The sequence below is a fragment of the Muscardinus avellanarius genome (assembly GCF_963383645.1).
Source record: "Muscardinus avellanarius genome assembly, chromosome: 5".
Classification (NCBI taxonomy): Eukaryota; Metazoa; Chordata; class Mammalia; order Rodentia; family Gliridae; genus Muscardinus; species Muscardinus avellanarius.
This window is the reverse complement of record NC_137790.1, coordinates 75635286-75658164: the sequence shown is the minus strand read 5'-3', so window position 1 is coordinate 75658164 and position 22879 is coordinate 75635286. Positions and strand designations below refer to the sequence as shown.

Genomic DNA, 22879 nt, shown 5'->3' with positions numbered 1-22879 from the left:
CCTCCGGCTCTGGTCTTCGCGGCCGACTGCTCCGTCGCGACGTCTCCAGCCATGAACCGGTTTGGTACCCGGTTGGTGGGAGCCGCGGCGACCCCGCCGCCGCCGCCGCCGCCGAAAGCCCGCAGCAACGAAAACCTGGACAAAATCGACATGTCCCTGGGTGAGGGGCGAGCCGGAGCGTTGGTGGGGGAGGAGCGGGTGGACGGAGCGGCGCGGGCGGTGGGGGAAGGGGCGGTTGGCCGCACTTGCCCGGGGTTCTGCCGCGGGAGGCGACCCGGGGGCGGTGCCGGCGTTCGTGAGGAAAGCCGGGCCGGCCGGGCGTTATCGGGCGTGGGGTCTGGTGTGCCCGGCCATTCTTTCTGAAGAAAGATGTCAGAGCCCGACTGGGTCGGTGTGGGTGGAGCGCAGGGCTCGGGAGAAGGGCCTGAGCCCAGGCCCTTGCCGGCGACCTGGGGCGGGCGCCCCTCCAGGGCCCTCAGCCGGCTCGCGCCGCGCAGGGTCCGCCCGAAGGAATATCGTTAGGCAAGGACCACTCGGCTATGTTTTGAGGTGGGGTCTCGAAAAGCAGATGCTGCCTATTCCGAAGGCCCCAGAGGGTAGCTAGTTCGGGGTGGGGGGGGCGGGGAGATTTACGTGGATTGCCGAGAGGCCAGGTAAACCGTGGGGTCCAACACATCGATGGGTGGCGTGGTTTGAGGCTGATTATATAAAAAGCAGGAAAATTTAGATCTAACACTACCGAGGCACCATCCTCAATGTTGAGTGTAACTGGTCTAAAGGTAATTACAGTTTTGTCGGGATTCAAGTTATAGTATTGGATGTAGTCTGCCTGCCTGCTCTCTTTTCCTGAGGTTTTGATATTCGAAAAGTAATACCTGGCTAGTGGATTCAGAGGTGTAACCTTTGTAAGGATAATGTTTAGGATAATATTGGCCTGGAAACATTCTTTTGGTTATTATTTCTTTCCATTTGTTTTGCTTTTCTTTTGTTGTGGTTTGTCTAGGGGGATTTTTTTTTTTTTTTTTTTTTTTGGATGGTACTGGGGATGGAACCCAGGGGCCTTTTACCTCCAGGCTACATTCCCAGACCTATTTTATATTTTATTTGGAAACAGGGTCTCTTAAACCAGCTGAGGCTGGCTTCGAACATGCGTGATCCTCCTGTCTCAGCCTCCCAAGCGCAGGGATTACAAGCCTGTGCCACCACGCCCGGCTTGTCTAGGGGAAATTCTTGATCAAAAGTCAAAAGAACACTTGGTTTTTAGGATTGCCACAAATTGAAACTCCATGTGTGAATTAACTAAACTATCAGAAATAATATTTCCGAGTGTGGCCGCACACCCTGTAATTCCAGTAGTTGGGAGACAGACAGGAGGATTGCAGGTTTAAGGACAGCCTCAGCATTTAAGCAAGACTCAACATTTTAGCGAGACCCTGTTTCAAAATAAAACTAAAATAGGGCCAGGGGTGTAGCTCAGAGGTAGAATGCCTCCAGAATCTGGAAAAATAAATAGCAGTTGACTTTAAGATTTGGCTAACTGCTAATAAGTAGTAAACTTGGGAGAAATGAAGACTTTTCTGAGTCAAAGTCAAGAAATTGTGTAACAGTGGCTATTGAGTGTTTACTACCTGCCAGGCACAGGACGCAGGATTAAGATTTTGTATGTGTTGTCTCCCTGTGTCTTCATAATAACCCCATGAGGATTTTACTCCTAGTGATAAACAGCATGGGCAGGGTGTGGTGGCTCTGGCCTGTTAGCCCAGTACTTTGGAGGCTGAGATAGGATTTCAGGTTCAAGGCCAGTCTCAGCACCTTAGACCCTGTTTCAAAAATAAACCAGGTTGGCAGGGCATGGTGGTGCATGCTTGTAATCCCAGCATTGGGGAGGCTGAGATCTGAGAATCGGGGTTCATGGATAGCCTCAGCTACTTTGCAACTCAGTGAGACCCTGTTTCAAAACTAAAAAGACTAAAAAAATAGGACTGGGGCTGTAGCTTGGAGGTAGAATAGTGGGGGGAGGGGGAAGGCCAGGCTGGTGGTGCACACCTGTAATCCCAGTGCTTTGGGACACTGAGATGGGAGGATCGCAGGTTCAAAGTCAATCTCAATAGTTTAGGCCCTCAACAACTTAGACTGTTTCCAAGTAAAATATAAAATAGGACTGGGGGTTGTAGCTCAGAGGTAGAATGCCCCTGGGTTCAGTCCCAACATAAACCAAAAAAGAAGAGGGAGGAGGCTGGGAGTGTAGCTCAGAGGTAGAATGGCCTTGTGTCCAATCCCCAGTACCAAACAAAAGAAACCCAACAGCATAGAATCCAGATCCATTCTTAGTGAAGATCTGCTTCTGCCACTTACTAGCCATATGTGACCCTCAACAAATTGTCAGTGCCTCTTGTAAAAAGGTGATAGTAATAGTGTTTTTTTCTGAGTCAAATGTGGTGGCGCACAGTTGTAATCCCAGCATTTGGGAGGCTGAGACAGGAGGATCATGGTTCGCTGAGTCTCAGCTACTTAGTGGAGGTCCTCTGCAATTTAGTGAGATTCTATTTCAAAGTAAGAATAAAAAATAGGGTTGGGGGTGTAGCTTGAGGTAGAATGCCCCAGGGTTCAATCCCGAGTACCACACACAACTAAAAAAAAAGAAAAGAAAAAAAATGATGCAGAGATGATAATCTCTTATAATTATTATGCGTTGTGAATATTTCATCTCACCAGGTCTGTGCAAGTTTTAGAATCTGATTTTTCTGAGTTTTGTTTTAAATTGTAGCTCTAACAGGTTTATGTTAGTATTCATGTAGAAATTTAAGTTTACTGAACTGGCTGTGGTGGCACACGCTTGTAATTCCAGCATTTGGGAGGCTGAGACAGGAGGATCAAGGTTTGTGGACAGCCTCAGCTACTTAGTGAGGCCCTTTGCAACTCAATGAGACCGTTTCAAAATAAAGAATTAAAAAAAATAGGGCTGGGGGTATATCTCAGAGGTAAAATGCCCCTGGGTTCCATCCTCAGTACCACCAAATAAATAAATAAATCTAAGTTTACTAATAACTGGACTTGTCATGTCTCGGTTTCTTAATTAGAAAATGGCAATAACAATGCTTATTTTTCCTGACCTGTTAGCATATGTTGTGATCTCAGTACTTTCAATACTGGGAAGACTGAGACAGAAGGATCTCAGGTTCAAGGACAGCTGCAGCAACTTATCAAGGCCCTCTGTAAGTCGGTGAGACCCTGTCTCAAAATAAGGCTGGGGGTATAGCTCAGAGGTAGAATGCCCCTGGGTTCAATCTCCAGTACCACACACACAAACACATAATAATAATAATGTTTATTTCATAGCATGCTATGAAAATTAACTGAATATACATGAGAACAATGCCTGTTGGTACTCATTTACTACTGTTTCAGTTACTGTTACATATATAACTAACAGCTCTGGAAGAACCTGTTTTTTCTTCTATTACTCCCCTGTTTACTCAATGGATAAGAGAAAGCCATTTCATTATTTTTTGGGGGGGACTGGGGATGGAACCCAGGGGCATTTGATCTCCGAGCTACACCCCCTGCCCTATTTTTTATCTTTATTTTGAAACCAGGTCTCACTGAGTTGCAAAGGGCCTCACTAAGTAGCTGAGGCTGTTCACGAATCACTATCCTCCGGTCTCACCTCCCGAATGCTGGGATTACAAGTGTGCGCCACCATGCCTGGCTGCCATTTTCTTTTAGATTAGAAAATTTCTCTTTCTTTCTTTCTTCCTCCCTTCCTCTTCCTCCTCCTTCTTTCTGGAATTAAACCCAGAGACATTCTACCTTTGAGCTATACTCCCAGCCTGATTTTATTTCTTACTTAGAAACAGGGTCTCACTAGGTTAATGAGATTCTCACTACTTGCTGAGGCTGTCCTCAAACCTATAATTCTCCTATCTCGGCATGCCAAGTACTGGGATTACAAGCATGCACCACTACACAGGGCCAGAAGACTTCTTTCTATCTGGGCACAGTGGTACATGCCTGTAATTGAAATACTTTAGAGGCTTAGGCAGGAGGATCACATGTTTGATGACAGCCTCAAACAATTTAACAAGACTCAGCGACCTAGTGAGACCCTGTTTCAAAATAAAAAATAAAATGGTGCTGAAGTTGTAGATGAGAGGTACAATGCTCCTGGGTTCAGCCCCCAGTAACACACACACACACACACACACACACACACACACACACACACACTTTTTTCTGACATGATAATTTATTAAACTTGTGTGAGGATTTAGATAATAAAGTTTTTATTTTTATTTTTTACTGGAGATTGAACCCAGAGGCATTCTTATCTTCAAGCTATACCCCCAGCCTGATTTTATTTCTAAATATGGAGATGACCTCACATAGTTGGTGAGAGTCTCACTACTTGCTGAAGCTGCCCTTGTACCTGCAGTATTCTTGTCTCAGTCTCCCAGGTATTGGCATTATAGGTGTGCGCCATCGGGTCTGCCTCTAAAGTGTTTAAATATGCATCCCGTTAAGGCATGAATACAATGCACCAATAAAAAAATTGAAAAATAAATGTACCTCAGGAAGTTTTAGAAAATATGAAGATCAAGTAAAATTACAATCACTAAAGACTGTAAGATCCTTAGATTTGTATAACTACATAAAAGCAATAAAGAACAATAAGATATAGATTATAGTTGAGATTTAAGTTTTAGAGTTACATATATCTGCCTTTTAAGGTCATTTGATTATAATACCTCTGGATCTCATTAAAGTTTTCTTCTCTAAAGTAAAGAGAACATCTACTTAAAAAAGTTTCCACAAAGCAAAAATAAATAATGTAAATAAAAAATGTGGTATAGTATCTGTGGAAGGTGCTAAATAAATGATGGTACTTTGAAGATCTAAAACAAGCCGGAATGGTGGCCTATGCTTGTAATCCCAGCATTTGGGAGGCTGAGACCTGAGTATTGCATTTTGCGGACATCCTCAGCTACTTAGTGAGGCCCTTTGCAACTCAGTGAGACCCTGTTTCAGAATAAAGACTAAAAAATAGGGCAGGGGTGTAGCTCAGAGGTGGAATGCCCCTGGGTTCCATCCTCAGACTCGCAATAAATAAATAAATAAATATCTAGAACATACAGAAATTTATTTGGATTATTGTAAAGAAAAAATGCAAATCATAGTACACCATTCGTTATAAGCATGATGTACAATATATCAAATAATATATCGTGTGTGTGTGTGGGGTACTAAGGATGGAACCCAGGGGCTTTCTACTTCCAGACCTATTTTATACTTTATTTGGAAAAATATGGTCTCACTAAGTTGCCAAGAGCCTCAATGAGTAGCTGAGTCTGGCTTTGAACCTATGCGATCCTCCTGTCTCAGCCTTCCAAGCGCGGGGATTACAAGTGTGCTCCACCACTCCCAGCATAATATATCATTTTATATGACAATTTAAAAAATATTTTCCTACTTCTTCCAGTACCATGATTTGTGAATTCCCTTTACATCATTCGTCAGTTTATTCTTCATGGAATGCTAACTCTCATTATGTATTAGATTATTGACTGACCTAATACTTTCTAAAAATACTCTGTTCTCATTTCATCACATTACTTTTTTATAAAAAATAGTGTTTTAATGTAAAATACTTTCATATATAATGTGCTTTGAGATATTTAGTTTACACTGTATATTTTCTCTTTTAAAACTAATCTGTCGAAATTTTACTGGTGTTTTTGTCTCCTCCCTCTCTCTATCCCCCCCCCCCCTTTTGTGGAACTGGGTTTTGAACCCAAGAGCATTCTACCTTTAAACTACTCTCAGTCTTATTTTATTATTTATTTTGAAACAGTCTCATTAAGTTGCAGAGAGCCTCACTATAAGTTGCTGAGGCTGACTGTAAACCTGTGATTCTCTTGTCTTAGCCTCCCAAGTACTGGGATTGCAGGCATGTACCACCACAACCAACCAACAACCCCCCTTTATCTCTCCTTAAAAATGATCCCCAGACAAAAATTAATCTTTTGGGTATACTCCCAAGGCACTGAGGTTTTTAACTTCTAGTGTAGAATAAGTAACAACTTTTTTTTTTTTTTTTTTTTTTGGTGGTACTGGAGATGGAATCCAGGGGCCTTCTACCTCCGGGCTACACTCCCAGACCTGTTTTATATTTTTTTAATTTGGAAACAGGGTCTCTTAAGCCAGCTGAGGCTGGCTTCGAACCAGTGCGATCCTCCTGTCTCAGCCTCCCAATGTGGGGATTACAAGCGTGCGCCACCACACCCGGCTAAGTAACAATTTTTTATTTATTATTTTATTTCTTTGGTGGTACTGGGGGTGGTACCCAGGGGCTTTCTACCTCCGAGTTATACTCCCAGACTTATTTTATGTTTTATTTGGAAACAGGGTCTCACCAAGTTGCTGAGCCTCACTAAGTAGCTGAGGCTTGCTTCAAACCTGTGCGATCCTCCTGTCTCAGCCTCCCAAGCGTGGGGATTACAAGCGTGTGCCACCATGCCCAGCAGTAATAACTTTTTAATGGCAGTTTTAAGATGTTCCTATTAGCCAGGCACAGTGGTGCACGAAAATAATACCAGTGCTTGAGAAGCTGAGAAAGGACTATAGGTTCAACGAAGTCTTGGCAAAGTAGCAAGACTCTCAGCAATCTAGTGAAACCCTGTTTCAAATAAAAAATAAACTAGAGCTAGGGAGATAGAATGCCCCTGGGTTCAATCCCCAGTACCCCCCTCCAAAAAAAAAAAAAGTTAAGATGTTCATATATCTGATATTCGTGAAACCTTTTTGTTTGTTTGGTGGTACTGAAATGAGTTTGTTTTTTTTTTTTTTTTTTGCGGGTCTGGGGATGGAACCCAGGGGCATTTGACCTCTGAACTACACCCCCTGCCCTATTTTTTATTCTTTATTTTGAAACCGGGTCTCACTGAGTTGCAGAGGGCCTCACTAAGTAGCTGAGGCTGTCCTCGAACCGTGATCCTCCAGGTCTCAGCCTCCCTAATGCTGGGATTACAAGTGTGTGCCACCACGCCCAGCATAAATGAGGTTTCTTGAGAAGAAACACGGCGTTTCCTTACCGGATTCTTGTCTGCAGCGAGCAAAGAATGACACCTACAGACGGCAGGAAGGGGAGTAAGAAATTTATTGGAAACAGCAGGGAATAGGGAAAAGTGGCCGAACACCCCTAAGGGCTGTCGGGACTCTGATGCCCAGCAGCTGCCTTCAGGACCATACTTGAAGGTAGCCCCAGCCAAATGCCTTCAGTTGCAAGCTGCTTTCTCCCAAAGTCCACGCAATCTGCCAAAAAAGTAGTGCAGGTCACCCCTAGGGGCCCCGGTTGACCTTGATGTCCAGCAGAGGCCTTCAGGTCACTACCCAAGTGTAGCCCGGGCCAAGTGCCTTCAGTTGCACCCCACCTTCTCTCAAAGCTAATGCCACCTGCGAAAGAGAGAGAAAAGCTCCCCAACGGGGAGGGGTTCCCAGACTGGGTAACTGTCCTGGTGACTGGTCTAGGGGTTTATATATCTCTGCATGTCCTCTGTTACTTGGAGTCTGGGAGGCAGTTCTTAAAATTTGCATAGGGTATTTGCATGTCCTTTGAGGGGTCTCCTTTCAGTAGAGGTGTCAGGCTTGCTCCAGGGATGTATCCTGGGTTTGTTGATTAGTAAACAGATGGTTTTGTGAAGCTTTGGTCATTCTTATCTCTGAACCTTGGAAGAGCTGGTCTCTTTTTAGGCATCTTGGAAGTTAATTAGTATTCCTTGCCCCTCAGGAAATAAAGCTTTTCTACCAAGGCCTCTTCCCTACTTGCCTACTCCTTTTCTACCTCCTCAGTACTGGGGGTGGAACCCAGGGCCTTTTCTACCTCTGGGCTATACTCCTAGACCTGTTTTATACTTAATTTGGAAACAGGGTCTCACTAAGTTGTTGAGAGCCTCACTAAGTAGCTGAGGCTGGCTTTGAACCTGTGTGATTCTCTTGTGTCAGCCTCCCAAGGGCTGGGGTTACAAGTGTGCGCCATCACCCCCTGCTGAAACCTTTTTATTTAAAAATGAATTTGTGCTGGGCCTGGTGGTGCATACTTGTAGTCCCCGTGCTTAGGAGGCAGAGACAGGAGGATTGTGCTGGCATAAGAGACCCTGTTTCCAAATAAAAATATAAAATAGGCCTGGGAGTGTAGCCCGGAGGTAGAAGGGCTTCCAGGAACCCCAGTACCACCAAAAAAATAAAAAATTAAAAAAATTAAAATAAATTTGTTAGAGCAAACATATGTCCCTTCTCTTTCTGTGTTTGACTGATCTCACTTAACATAATGTTTCCAGGTCTTTCCATCTTCTTGTGAATGCCATGATTTTGTTCTTTATAGCTGAATAGAATCCCATTGTGTATATTTCCCATAATTTTGCGATCCATTCATCTGTTGATGGAGACCTAGGTTGGTTCCATATTTTGGCTATTACGAATTGTGCTGCTATGAACATGGGTATGCATATGTTACTGTAGTTCTCTGATTTCAACCCCTTTGGAAAGATACCCAGGAGTGGTATAGCCGGATCATTTGATGGATCTATTCCCAGTTTTCTAAGGAATCTCCACACTGATCTCCATAGCAGCTGAACTAGTTTACACTCCCACCAACAGTGTAAAAAAGTTCCTCTTTCCCGAACTGCATCCTGCCCAAACTAGGGAATAGTGGGAATATCAGAGGGACTCCAGACAATGGAGGGGAAATCTCAGCAAAGCTAGAATGGAAGGATAGGAGAGGAAGAAGATAGGAGAGAAAGAGGAAGATAGGTTGATTAATAGAGAAGCTACATCCGAATATGTGTAAAAGTATAAATATAGCATGGTTTACCTGGACACTCATTGTTGAGATGGAAACGGGGCAGGGGGAGGGCACCAAGCACTGTCTAAATGTATACCATTTTCAATATGTTTCACATATAAATAAAATAAAATATTAAAAATTAAATAAATAAAATAAAAATTGAATTGAGGAACATTATCTCTACCCCCGCCCCAGCCTTATTGTTTTGTGGTACTAGGGATTGAACCCAGGGGCATTCTACCTCCAAGCTATACCCCCAGCTCTGTTTTATTTTTTATTTTGAAACAAGGTCTTACTAAATTGCAGAGGGCTTCATTAAGTGCCTGCGGCTGGCCACAAACCTGTGATCCTCCTGTCTCAGTGTCTCAAGTACTGGGGTTACAGGAGTACATCACTACGTCCAGTTTTTTATTTTATTATTATTATTATTATTATTATTATTATTATTATTATTTGTGGTACTGGGGTTGGAATGGAATCCAGGGACATTCTACCTCCGAGCTGCACCCCCAGCCCTATTTTTTATTCTGTTTGGAAACAGGGTCTCACTGAGTTGAAAAGGGCCTAAGTAGTAGCTGAGGCTGCCGGGGAACCATGATCCTCCTGTCTCAGCCTCCCAAATGCTGGGATTACAAGAGTGGGCCACCACACCTGGCTCATTTTTTATTCTAAAACAGGGTCTCATTAAGTTATGAAGTGTATTACTAAGTTGCCAAGGCTGGTGTCCAACCTGCTATCCTTCTCTCTCAGTCTCCCTAGCACTATCTATTTATTTATTTTATTTTATTTTATTTTTGTGGGTCTGGGGATGGAACCCAGGGGCATCCTGCCCTATTTTTTATTCTTTATTTTGAAACCGGGTCTCACTGAGTTGAGAAGGGCCTCACTATGTAGCTGAGGCTGTCTGCGAACCATGATCCTCCAGGTCTCAGCCTCCTGAATGCTGGGATTACAAGCGTGCGCCACCGCGCCTGGCTTATTTATTTATTTTTATATTTTGAAACGGGGCCTCCCTATGTTACGAAGCTCTTCAAACTTTAATTTTTTCTTTTTTCTTTTTGGTGGTACTGGGGTTCCTGGAAACCCTTTTACCTCCAGGCTACACTCCCAGACCTATTTTTATATTTTTATTTGGAAACAGGGTCTCTTAAGCCAGCAATGCTGGCTTCGAACCTGCATGATCCTCCTGTCTCCGCCTCCCAAGCATGAAAGCGTGCACCACTATGCACCACTATGCAGGGCAAACTTTTGATCTTTTGGCCTCCCAAGTAAATAGTGTCTTTAGCTTTTCTTTTTTTTTTTTTCTTTTTTCTTTTTTGTGGTATTGAGGATGGGACCCAGGGGCATTCTACCTCTGAGCTATACCCCCAGCTCTATGTTTTGTTCTTTTTTTTTTGAAACAGGGTCTCACTGAGTTGCAAATGGCCTCACTAAGTAGCTGACTGTCTCCAGCCTTGATCCTCTTGTCTCAGCCTACCAAATTCTGGGATTGCAAGTGTGTGCCACTACACCCGGCTGATTTGAAGTATTTTATATGAATATATCTTTGAATATGATTGAGAGTAAAAGATTACAGATGGGTTGGGTGTTAGAAATGATCCTTTTACTTTGTTTCCTTCTCTGACTTAGAAAATACTAATTCCGTTGACATATATTATTTGTCCTGAAAGCAATTTGGAAAAATGATTAAGGTTAATCAGTTTTATTAGGAAGCCATTGGCTAAGCAATTTCTTTGGTTTATTCACTCTGTCAACAGTAAAAGTTAATATTGGAATTAGGACTGTGGAGAGAGTGGCTTTTTGTTTTCTTTTTTTTTTCTATTTGTGTGTGTGTGTGTGTGCGCGCGCGCACACACACACACACACACACACACACGCTGTATTAGGAATGGAACCCAGGACCATTCTACCTTTGAGCTACACCCCCAGCCCTATTTTTTATTCTTTATTTAAAAAACAAGGTCTCACTGAATTGCAAAGGGCCTCACTAAGTAGCTGAGGCTGTCCATGAACCGTGATGCTCCTGTCTCAGCCTCCCAAGTACTGAGATTACAAGCATGAGCCACCATGCCCAGCCTTATCTCTTAAATAATTATTGTTTCTGGTAACTTCCTTTTGCAGATATAAATAGGAATCTGTAAACCGGGTATGGTGGTGCATACTTGTAATCCCAGCCCTTGGGAGGCTGAGACAGGAAGATCGCACAGGTTTGAAGCCAGCTTCAGCAACTTAGTGAGACCCTGTTTCCAAATAAAGTATAAAATAGGTCTGTGAGTATAGCCCGGAGGTAGAAAAGCCCCCTGGGTTCCACCCACAGTACCACCAAAAAAAGAAACCCACAAAATAAATAAATAGGAAACTATAGTATATTTAGTTTCCTGATCTTCACATTATTCTTTTGCGGTGTTAGTACAATGTGATATTTATGAAATATTCTTGGAGCCGGGCGTGGTGTTTTACCCTTGTAATCTCAGTATTTGGGAGGCTGAGACATAGGATCACAGTTTTGTGGCCAGCCTCAAAATACTCAGCCTCAGATACTTAGTAAGGCCCTCTGCAATTTAGGCCCTGATTCAAAATAAAAAAAAACAGGGCTGGGGGCGTAGCTTGGCGATAGAATGCCCCTGGGTTTGATCCTCAGTACTGCTAAAAATATTAATTAATAATCAATCAATCCTTGGATAGTTTGAAAGTATTTTTCAAAATAAATGAGACTTCCAGAATTACAGGTCAGTGTAGAAAGAAAAATAAGCTAACCCTGTATGACTTTGCTAGAGTCGAAGGGACCAGTAGTATATTTTTATACTATATCTTTATTATGGTGCTTGTTTAATTTTGTATTTGCTATTTTTTGATCTTCATCAGTACTTTTAAACTAATTGAGAAGACAAACTTAGTATTTTTGTTTGTTTCCATTATAGCAGAGACTTCCACTTAACATTAATTGTACAAAGTATACACTCAATAAATGTTGATTTGAGATGAATTTAGAAATTTGATATGTAGTGGATGATTTACTTATATTTTGTCTATCTGGTTTTACCAAACTGTGGCCATCTTTTAAATATGGAGACTTGTAGCCAGGCATGGTGGCACATGCTTGTAATCCCAGCATTTGGGAAGCTGAGACAGGAGGATCATGGTTCGCGGACAACCTCAGCTACTTAGTGAGGCACTTTGCCACTCAGAGAGACCCTGTTTTGAAATAAAGAATAAAAAATGGCCAGGAATGTAGCTCAGAAGTTGAATGCTCCTGGGTTCCACCCTCAGTACTACCAAAACAAAACAAACCAAAAAAAAAAATGGAGACTTCTCCATGATTATTGAAAGCAAGAATATATGAATAATTTGTATTCTTTTTTGTTGTTGTTGTTACATGCCCAGCCCAATTTTTTACTCTTTTTTTTTTTTTTTTTTTTTTGGTTGCAGTATTGGGGATGGAAGCCATGGGCATTCTATTTCCAAGCTACACAAGCTACGCCCCAGCCCTATTTTTTAATTATTTATTTACTCATTTATTTTGGTACTGGGGCTGTTATCCAGGGGCAGTCTACCTTCAAGCTACACCACCAGTTCTATTTTTCATTATTTATTTTGAAACAGAGTCTCACTGAGTTTAAAAGGGCCTCACTAAGTAGCTGAGGCCTACCGCAAACCAGGATCCTCCTGTCTCAGCCTCCCAAATGTTGGGTTTTCAAGAGTATGCCACCATGCCCAGCTCTATTTTTTTTTTTTTTTGGTTTTGTTTTTTGAAACAGAGTCTTATTGAGTTGCAAAGGGCCTCACTAAGTAGCTGAGGCCATCTGCGAACAGTGATCCTGCTGTCTCAGTCTCCCTAATGCGGGGATTACAAGCTTGCGCCACCATGCCTGGCTAACATGAATAATTTTTACAAATAAGTTTTTGTTTATTTACATGCATTAGGAAAGAAGTGCTATATGACCTGGATATGGTAGCATATACCTATAATTGCAGTTCTTGGGAGGCTGAGGCAGGAGAATCACAGCCTCAGCAACTTAGGAGACCTTCTGAAATTTACTGAGACTATTTCAAAATAAAATAAAAAAGAAAGCTAGGCATGGTGCGTATGCTTGTAATCCCAGTACTTGGGAGGTTGAGACAGAAGGATCAACAGGTTCATGGCCAGCCTCAGCTATTTAGGCTTTCTGAAACTTAGTGAGACCCTGTTTCAAAATAAAAAATAGGGATGGAGGTATAGCTTGGAGTAGAATTCCCTTGGGTTCAGTCCTCAGTACTGTTAAAAAAAAAAAAAAAAGGAAGTGCTGTATATAGTAGAATTCTTCATTAGTTGGTAGATCTGCTTTGGGCTATTGACGAACTTTTCCTACAAAAAATGTCCTTCAGAACACTAAGTAAAATGGCTGATTTGGTCTTTATATCATGATCTTCTTAGAGAAGTACTTTCAAAGTAGAAAAGGAGTTAGGAACATAGAAAACATATTAACTAGAAAATGAGACTGAGTAAGTAAATTAAAATGGAAATACTTGTGTCCTTTTCTCTATTGTAGATGATATTATCAAATTGAATCGAAAGGAAGGAAAGAAGCAGAATTTTCCAAGACTAAATAGAAGACTCCAGCAAAGTAGTAGCCGGCAATTCAAGATGAGAGTACGGTGGGGAATACAACAAAATTCTGGTAAGTTTTGAAAGAAAGCTTTAATAATACACTGCTATCTGTGGATTCTTAGTATACTATCTTTAGTATATATTTAAAATCTGGAGAATATACATCGGTGTCCTTTGTGGTTTACATTTCCTCTCTTCTTGGGTTATTTATTTTTTGTACTAGAGATTGAACCCGGGGACATTCTACTTCTGAGCTACACCCCCAGCCCTATTTTATTTTTTATTTTGAAACAGAGTCTTGCTAAATTACTGAGGCTGGCCGGGCATGGTGGCACACAGTTGTAATTCCAGTACTTGAAAGGCTGAGACAGGAGGATCACGCTGGTTCAAAGCCAGCCTCAGCTACTTAGTGAGGCTTTCAGCAACTTAGTGAGACTCTGTTTCCAAATACAGTATAAAATAGGTAAGAGAGTGTAGCCCATAGGTAGAAAGCCCTGGGTTCCATTCCCAGTAAAACACACACACACACACACACACACACACACACACACACACACACACACATAAATAAATAAATAAATAAATATAAAATAAATTACTGAGTCTGGCCTTGAACCTGTGATCGTTCCTTCCCAGCCTACCAAGTTTTAGGATTGCAGGTGTGTACCACTACACTCTATTTTTTAATTATATATTTATTTATTTGCAGTATTGGGGGTGGAATCCAGGGGCATTCTACCGCCCAGCTACACCCCCAGCCCAATTTTTTTTTCTTTATTTTGAAACAGGGTCTCACTGTAGTTGATAACACTGTTCCTTAAAAGTATTTAAAAATACTGAGTTAGCCAGGCATCGTGGCGCACACTTGTATTCCCAGCATTTGGGAGGGTGAGACCAGAGGATCGCGCAGGTTCAAAGCCAGCCACGCTGGCTTAAGAGACCCTGTTTCCACATAAAAATATAAAAATAGGTCTGGGAGTGTAGCCAGGAGGTAGAAGGGCTTCCAGGAACCCCAGTACCACAAAAAAAAAAAAAAAAAAAATCAAAAGGGGTGGGGTGTCATTCTGAGGTATACTTTCCTTGGTTTTGATCCCCAGTACAGAAAAAAATTTAAAATCTCTAGACTCTTGTTTTCTTTTGCATTGCTGAGGATTGAATTCAGGGCCTTGAGCATGCTAGGCATGCCTTATTACCACTGAGCTACAACCACAGCCCCTACCTTGAGACTCTTGACCTTAAATAGAGCTGGGGGTGTCACTCGGGTAAGAATGCCAGGGTTTCATTCCTGGTACTACAAAAAGAGGGGGGGGGAGGGAAAGAAAGAGAATATTAAAAAAAAGAGCTAGGGGTTAGCTTAGAGGTAGAATGCACCTGGGTTTAGTCCCCAGTACTAGGGGAAAAAAAAGAAAGAAAGGAGAACAGAGGAGTGCAGGAGAGGAAGGAAAGAAGGAGGAAAGAGAGAAAATAGGATCTGGTTGAGTTGCCAATGTTGCCAAGGCCTAGAACTTGGAATCCTCCTGTGTCAGCCCCCAGCCCTATTTTTTATTTCTTTTGAAACAGGGTCTTGCTAAGTTGCAAGGGCCTCACTAAGTAACTGAGGTTGGCTGTGTAATCCTCCTGTCTCAGCCTCCCAAGTATACTGGGATTACAAACTTGCACCAGACTTACTTCTTAGTTACTTTTCTATGTAGTTAAAAAGCAAAAGGTAATTTCCAGTATGTTGAACATAATCCTAATTTTTTTTTTTTTTTTTTTTTTTTTTTTGCGGATCTGGGGATGGAACCCAGGGACGTTTGACCTCCAAGTTACATCCCTTGCCCTCTTATTTTATTCTTTATTTTGAAACATGGTCTCAGTAAATTGCAGAGAGCTTCACTAAGTAGCTGAGGCTGTCTGTGAACTGCAATCTTCCAGTCTCAAGACTCCCAAGTGCTGGGATTACAAGCATGTGCCACCATGCCTGGCTATAATCCTACATTTAACAGTTAATATCCTCAAAATACATCTATAGCTGGGCATGATGGTTCACTCATCTAATCCCAGCTGCTCAGGTACTGTAAACTCTTCAATACTGCAAAAGAAAAAAAATATTATTGAATAGTTGAACCTAAACTAGTAAATTTTGTGATAAGTATGTAGCTGTTTCAAATGAATACTTGATCTCAATTTATATTTAAAGGTTTTTTATTCAGCATGCTAATTTTATATTTCACATTTTATAATATATGTGTGTATATGTATATACATATACATAACTATTTAGCATTCACAGAAAGCAGAAATAAAGTTCACTAGTATTTTAAATGCTTTGAACTGACCAAGTTCTCCAGACATATAAAGTTACTATCATTAATTTTTTTATTTTATTTTTTTTGTGGTATTAGAGAATTTAGGGGCATTCTACCTCTGACTATACACCCAGGCCTGTTTTTATTTTGAAACATTAGAAGTGATTTAATAGATAAGGTAAAATATGCTGTGGTCCATGGAGGAATAGAAAAACTTTCCTTTTATGATAGTTATGATCTAAGCCTTAAAATAAATGATATCTAGGGACAGCTTGGGCTATCATAAGATTGAACTACTACTTTGTTGTTTTCTCTGCTTACATGCAATGAATTAAAATAGAACAGTTCCTGCGGTTACTGAATGTGTAGAGAGACATGGGATTATTTTAAACTCTGACTGGCTGGTAGAAATTTAGATTTCTACGTTGTAATGTCAGTGAGGATGTTAGTTTGAGGTAAGAGAACAGGTGTGACAGATCAGAGAGGCATTGGTATGTACTCATTGATTTTTTTTTCTTGCAGTACTGGGATAGAACCCAGGGGCATTCGACCTCCAAGCTACACTCCCAGTCCTATTTTTTATTCTTTATTTTGAAACAGAGTCTCACTGAGTTGCAAAGGGCCTCACTAAGTAGCTGAGGCTGTCTGTGAACTTGATTCTACTGTCTTAGCCTCCTGAATGCTGGGTTTACAAGCCTGTGCCACCACGCTCAGCTCATTATGATTTTTGATTGCTGCACAAATAAGCGAATGAAGTCTTAACTCTGTACCTTGAATATAATTTTTTTTTTTTTTAATTTTCTTTATGGTGTTAAGGGTGGGACCCAGGGGCTTTCTATTTCTGGGCTACACTCCCAGACCTTTTTTTTTTTTTTTTTTTTTTTTTTTTTTTTTTTTTTTTGGCAGGTCTGGGGATGGGACCCAGGGGCATTCTACCTCCAAACTGTACCCCCTGCCCTATTTTTTATTCTTTATTTTGAAACAGGGTCTCACTAAGTAGCTGAGACTGTCTGCAAACTGCAATCCTCCGGTCTTAGCCTCCCGAATGCTGGGATTACAAGCATGGGCCACCACTCCAGGCTTTATTCCTTATTTTGAAATAAGGTCTCACTGAGTTGCAAAGGGCCTTACTAAGTAGCTGAGGTTGTCCTCAACCATGATCCTCCTTTTCAGCTTCCCAAATGCTGGGATTACAAGCGTATGCCGCCACCACCACACCTGGCTAGAAAAAATTTAAATTGGTAAGATACATAATGGGAAAGCATAGTCAGTAATGTTACAGTGTCACAGAGATTAAATTATGTCCATTGGCACTCATTGAAGATTTCAGCAAAAGCAATTTGAAGCTAAGTGTGGTGGCGCATGCTTGTAATCCCAGTACTTGGGAGGCTGGGACAGAAAGATCACAGGTTTTTGTTGCCAACCTTGGCAAGTAGTGAGACTCTTATCAACCTAGTAAGACCCTGTTTCAGAATAGAAAAAAATAAAATCCGACTGGGGGTATAACTCGGAGGTAGAATGTCCCTGGGTTCAGTACCCCCCCCATACACACACACACACACACACACACACACACACACATTTGAATAGATATGGCTAAAAGTAAGGAATTTATTTTTTTTAATTTTTAATTTTTGGTGGTACTGGGAATGGAACCCAGGGGCTTTCTACCTCCGGGCTATACTCCCAGACCTATTTATATTTTATTTGGAAACAGGGTCTCACTAAGTTGTTAAGAGCTTCACTAAGTAGCTGAGGCTGGCTTTGAACCTGTGCGATCCTCCTGCCTCAGCCTCCCAAGCACGGGGAATACAAGCGTGCACCACCACGCCCGGCAAAAGTAAAGAATTTAGATTACAATTTAGTAATAAGTAAATGGGAGTGAAATAGTGATGCTACTCTAGAGAAGCACTATTTAATATAAATAAAATGTTAGTTACATATTAATACTAGATCTTATTTAGTATCAAAAGTAACATTATTTTAGCATAATTAATATGAAGTAATAGAACTTTCTTTTTATTTATTTATTTTTTTGGTGGTACTGGGGGTGGAACCCAGGGGCTTTCTACCTCTGAACCTCCTAGACCTAATTTATATTTTATTTGGAAACAGGGTCTCACTAAGTTGCTGAGAGCCTCACTAAGTAGCTGAGGCTGTCTTCAAACCTGTGCGATCCTCCTGTCTCAGCCTGCGAAGTGTGTGTCACCACACCCGGCTTTTTTTTTTTTTTTCTTTCATGGTACTGGAGATTGATCCAGGGGCATTCTACCTCCCAAGATATACCCCCAGCCCTGTTTTTTATTCTTTATTTTGAAACAGGGTCTCACTGAGTTGCAGAGAGCCTCACTAAGTAGCTGAAGTTGTCTGCGAGCTGCAATCCTCCTGTCTCAGCCTCCCAAATGCTGGGATTACAAGCGTGCGCCACCACGCCTGGCTTACTTTTTTTTTTTTTTTTTTTTTTGCGAGTCTGGTAGTGGAACCCAGGGGCATTCAACCTCTGAGCTACACCCCCCTGCCCTATTTTTTATTCTTTATTTTGAAACAGGGTTTCACCAAGTTTCGGAGGGCCTCACTAGGTAGCTGAAGCTCTCCAGGAACTCTAATCCTCCTGTCTCAGCTTCCTGAATGCTGGGATTACAAACGTGCGCCACCACACTCGGCTTACTGTTTTATTTTTAACATCTCAATTCAGACTAGTAATATTCTAGTATTCAGTAACCATATATGGGATGGGACCTGGGGATTTGGCTCAGTGGTAGAACTCCTGCCTAGCATTCATCACTTTCTAAGTTGGATCCCCAGCATCAAACACACATACACAAGCCATATACTTCTGGCTACCATATTCCACAGGTATGGTCTAGATTGTCCTGTTGAGAAAGTAATGACAGAAGGAATTGGTAGAGAGGAAGGATATGTGAGAATTATTTATATAATTTAATATGTATAAACACAGATTTCTTTGCAATCTAGTATAAACACAGAACTCTTTCCAATGTGGCTTTTATTTCCTGTTTAAAATGAAATATTTTAAGCCAGGAATGGTGGTGCATGCCTGTAGTCCTAGTACTTGGGAGGCTGAGACAGGAGGGTTACAGGTTAGTGGCAACCTGCAAAGAATTTTTTTTTTTTGGTAGTACTGGAGATTGAACCCAGAAACATTCTACCTCCAAGCTACATCCCCAGCCCTATTTTTGTTTATTTTGAAACAGTGCCTCACTGAGTTGCAAAGGGCCTCCCTAAGTAGCTGAGGTGGGCACTAACCTGCGATCCTCCTATCTCAGTCTCCAAGTACTGAGATTACAAGTATACACCACCATGCCCTGCAAGACCCTGCTTCAAAGTAAAAGAAAAGGGGGTGGGGCTATGCTGAATGGTAGAGCATCCTTGTGTTCACTTCCCAGTACCACCTACAGAAGAACCCCTCCCAAACAAAAACCTCCTATCCACTCTATTTTGTGGAACTGGATATTGAACCCAGGGGCATTGGGGTGGGAGGGATTTGAGATTGAACTAGGGGTGCTCTGACACTGACCTACATTCATATCCCTTATTTTATTTTGAGATAGGGTTTTATTAAGTTGTCTAGACTGGCCTCAAATTTGAGGTCCTCCTCCTTCATCCTCCTAAGTGTCCAAGTGTATACCACATGTCTAGCATTGTTTCTTTTTTTTTTTTTTTTTTTTACTTCTACAGGTTTTGTTAAAACTAGTTTGAGCCGTAGAGGAAGAGTAATGCCTGGAAAGAGACGTCCTTATGGAGTTATTACTGGCCTTGCAGCTAGAAAAGCTACTGGAATTCGAAAAGGAATTAGTCCTATGAATCGTCCACCTCTTAGTGACAAGGTAGGATAATGGTGTAATCCTGGGTCAGATACTTTTTCCTTTATTGGTACTAATAGTTTTATGAACAAGCTTGAGAGAACATTTTATTTTATTTTTGGTACTGGAGATTGAATTCTACCTCTGAAGTATACCCCCAGTCCTCTTTATTTTTTATTTTGAAACAGGGTCCTGCTAAGTTGCTGAGGCTATCCTCAAACCTGTGATCCTCTTCTCTTAGCCTCCCAGGTACTAAGATTACAGGCATTGTGCCACCACACCTTACTGATTTTTGTGTGTGTGTGTGTGGTACTGGGTTTTTGAAACAGGGTCTCACTAGGTTGCGAAGGGCCTCACTAATATCTGAGGCTGTCCTTGAACCGTGATCCTCTGGTCTTAGCCTCCCCGAATGCTGGGATTACAAGTGAGCACCACCACACCCAGCTCATTCTACTTTTGAGCTACATCCTCAGCCTTGTTTTTCTCTCTCCTTCCTTCCTTCCTCCTTATTGGGGATGGAACTGGGGGCTGGGGGTGTTGCTCAGAATACTGCAAAAAAAAAAAAGGATAGTATTTGTATACAATTTACACACACATCTTCCTGTATACAGTTTTATGTGTGGGACTGGGGATTGAACCCCCAAGGAGCATTCTACCTCCTAGCTACACCCCAGCCCTATTTTTTCTCCCCCCCCCTTTCTTTTTAATGGTACTGGGGATGGAATCCAGGGGCATTTTACCTCCAAACTACACTCCCAGCCCTATTTTTATTCTTTATTTTGAAACAGGGTCTCATGAATTGCAAAGGGACTTACTAACTGAGGCTCTCTTCAAACTGCGATCCTCCTGTCTTAGCCTCCCAAATGCTAGGATTAGGGGCCATGATGTAACTCAGTGGAAAAGCACTTGCTTTGCAGGTGTGGCGCTCTGGGTTCGATCTCTGGTTTAAAAAAAAAAAAGACAAAAAAAAGAACCCCTTTTTTTTTTAAAAAAAAAAAAAAAAAAAGGCCAAATGCTAGGATTACAAGCATGCACCACCAGGCCCAGCTCTGAAGCTCTTATATGCTTAAAATAATTGGGGAGTTCAGATAAGGTATTAAATATGGTCCATATGGCTGGGCGTGGTGACGCACACTTGTAATCCCCGCACTTGGGAGGCGGAGACAGGAGGATCGCACAGGTTCGAAGCCAGCCTCGGTGGCTTAAGAGACCCTGTTTCCAAATAAAAAAAAATATATATATATAAAATAGGTCTGGGAGTATAACCCAGAGGTAGAAGGGTTGCCAGGAACCCCAGTACCACATATATATATTATATATTTATATGTGTGTGTGTGCGTGTGTGTGTATAGTATATATAGCATATATATACCATACTACACACACACGCACACACACACACACATATATATATATAACTTATTAGGAAACAGGGTCTCACTGAGTTGCAGAGGGCCTCACTGAGTTAAGTAGCAGAGGCTGTTTGCAAACTGTGATCCTCCTTTCTCAGCCTCCTAAATGCTGGGATTACAAATGTGTGTCATCACACCCGGCTCTCAATTAGGTTTTAATGACAGATTTAATTACATATGTGGAAGAATGGAAAGTAAACATTTCATGTGCTTTTTTGATTATACTGAATTTTGTTCTCCCCTCTAGCCATTTCTAGTTTAATTTCACTGTTATAATCACCTTTGTTTTTTTTTTCATACATTTATTTTGATACATGGTTCCATATCCCTTCATTTAGTATGTTAGTTTTTATTAAAAAATAAATACCTGAGATAATTAACTTATAAAGAGAAAAGGAAGCCCGGTGTGGTGGTGCATGCTTGTAATCCCAGCAACTCAGTGAGACCCTGTTTCAAAATAAAGAATAAAAAATAGGGCTGAGGGTGTAGCTCGGAGGTAGAATGCCCCTGGGTTCCATTCCCAGTATTGGAGGGGGGGGATTTAGGAGCGGGGCATGTTGGCACATGCTTGTAATCCCAACATTTGGGAGGCTGATGGTGGTTCGAAGACAGTCTCAGCTACTACTCAGTGAGGTTCTTTGCAACTCAGTGAGACCTTGTTTCAAAATAAAGAATAAGCCGGGCGTGATGGCGCACACTTGTAATCCCTGCGCTTGGGAGGCAGAGACAGGAGGATCATGCAGGTTCGAAGCCAGCCGCATGCGCTGGCTTAGGAGACCCTGTTTCCAAATCAAAATGTAAAAATAGGTCTGGGAGTATAGCCCGGAGGTAGAAGGGCTTCCAGGAACCCCATTACCACCAAAACAAAATAAATAAATAAACAAAGAAAGCAAGCAAGCAAGCAAGAAAGAAAGAAAGAAAGAAAGAAAGAAAGAAAGAAAGAAAGAAAGAATAAAAATTAGGGCTGGGAAGCCCGGCGTGGTGGCATATGCTTGTAATCCCAGCACAGGAGGCTGAGACCGGAGGATCGCAGTTCATAGTCAGCCTCAGCTACTTAGGCCCTTTTCAACTCAGTGAGACCCTGTTTCAAAAATGAAAGACTAAAAAATAGGGCTGGGACTGGGAGTGTGCCTTGGAGGTAGAATGCCCCTGGGTTCCATCCCCAGTACTGCAAAAAAGGGAGGGAGGGAGAGAGAGAGAGAGAGAGAGAGAGAGAGAGAGAGAGAGAGAGAGAGAGAGAGTGAGTGAGTGAGTGAGTGAGTGAGTTGGTTGGTTTATTTTGGCTCATAAATTTGGAAGTCAAGTTCAGGATGGGAGAGGTGGATACATAGCTTTGGACCTCTAGCAAGGCAGTATATCATGGCAAGAGTATGCTTATCTTATGATCAGAAAGCAAAGAGGCAGCAAGCAGCTGGGGTCCCACAGTTCCAGTTGAGGGCACTCCACTAACCATTTAAGGACTTTTCACTAGACCTCACTCTGAAGCTTTCATGATCTCCCAGGAATCCCTGGGGATACCTGTAATACAAGGACCTTGGGGAAGGAAACTTAGCTAAAACCATAGCACTTGGCATCAGAATCATGCTTAAATAAATTTATTTATTTATTTATTTATTTTTTGGTGCTATCGGGGGTGGAACCCAGGGTCTTTTCTACCTCCAGGCTATACTCCCAGACCTTTTTTATACTTTATTTGGAATAGGGTCTTAGTAAGTTTCTGAGAGTCTCATTAAGTAGCTGAGGCTGGCTTTGAAGCTGTGTGATCCTCCTGTCTCAGTCTCCCAAGCGCTGGGATTATAAGTGTGCGCCACCACGCCCGGCTTAAATAAATTATTTTATAATTTACATCTCTGGCTCTGATTCTTGTCTTGAGCTACAGAGTCACATTTCTCTATCAACCTGTGCATCCCCCTAAGACTACCTTAGGG

The 22879-nt window shown here is 41.9% G+C and overlaps 1 protein-coding gene across 3 annotated transcripts in view; it reads left to right on the top strand.

Moving 5' to 3' along the window:
- Positions 1 to 51: 51 nt before the first annotated feature.
- The window catches only part of FYTTD1 (forty-two-three domain containing 1), a gene marked incomplete at both ends in the record, with an annotated part of 38856 nt that continues 16028 nt past the window's right edge, over positions 52 to 22879 (top strand). For all 3 annotated transcript variants that reach the window (XM_080696373.1, XM_080696372.1, XM_080696371.1), the window contains 3 exons: positions 52 to 160; positions 13369 to 13497; positions 19415 to 19563. In XM_080696373.1, coding sequence (XP_080552499.1) covers positions 52 to 160; positions 13369 to 13497; positions 19415 to 19563 — 387 coding nt within the window. The remainder of the gene's footprint in view (positions 161 to 13368; positions 13498 to 19414; positions 19564 to 22879) is intronic.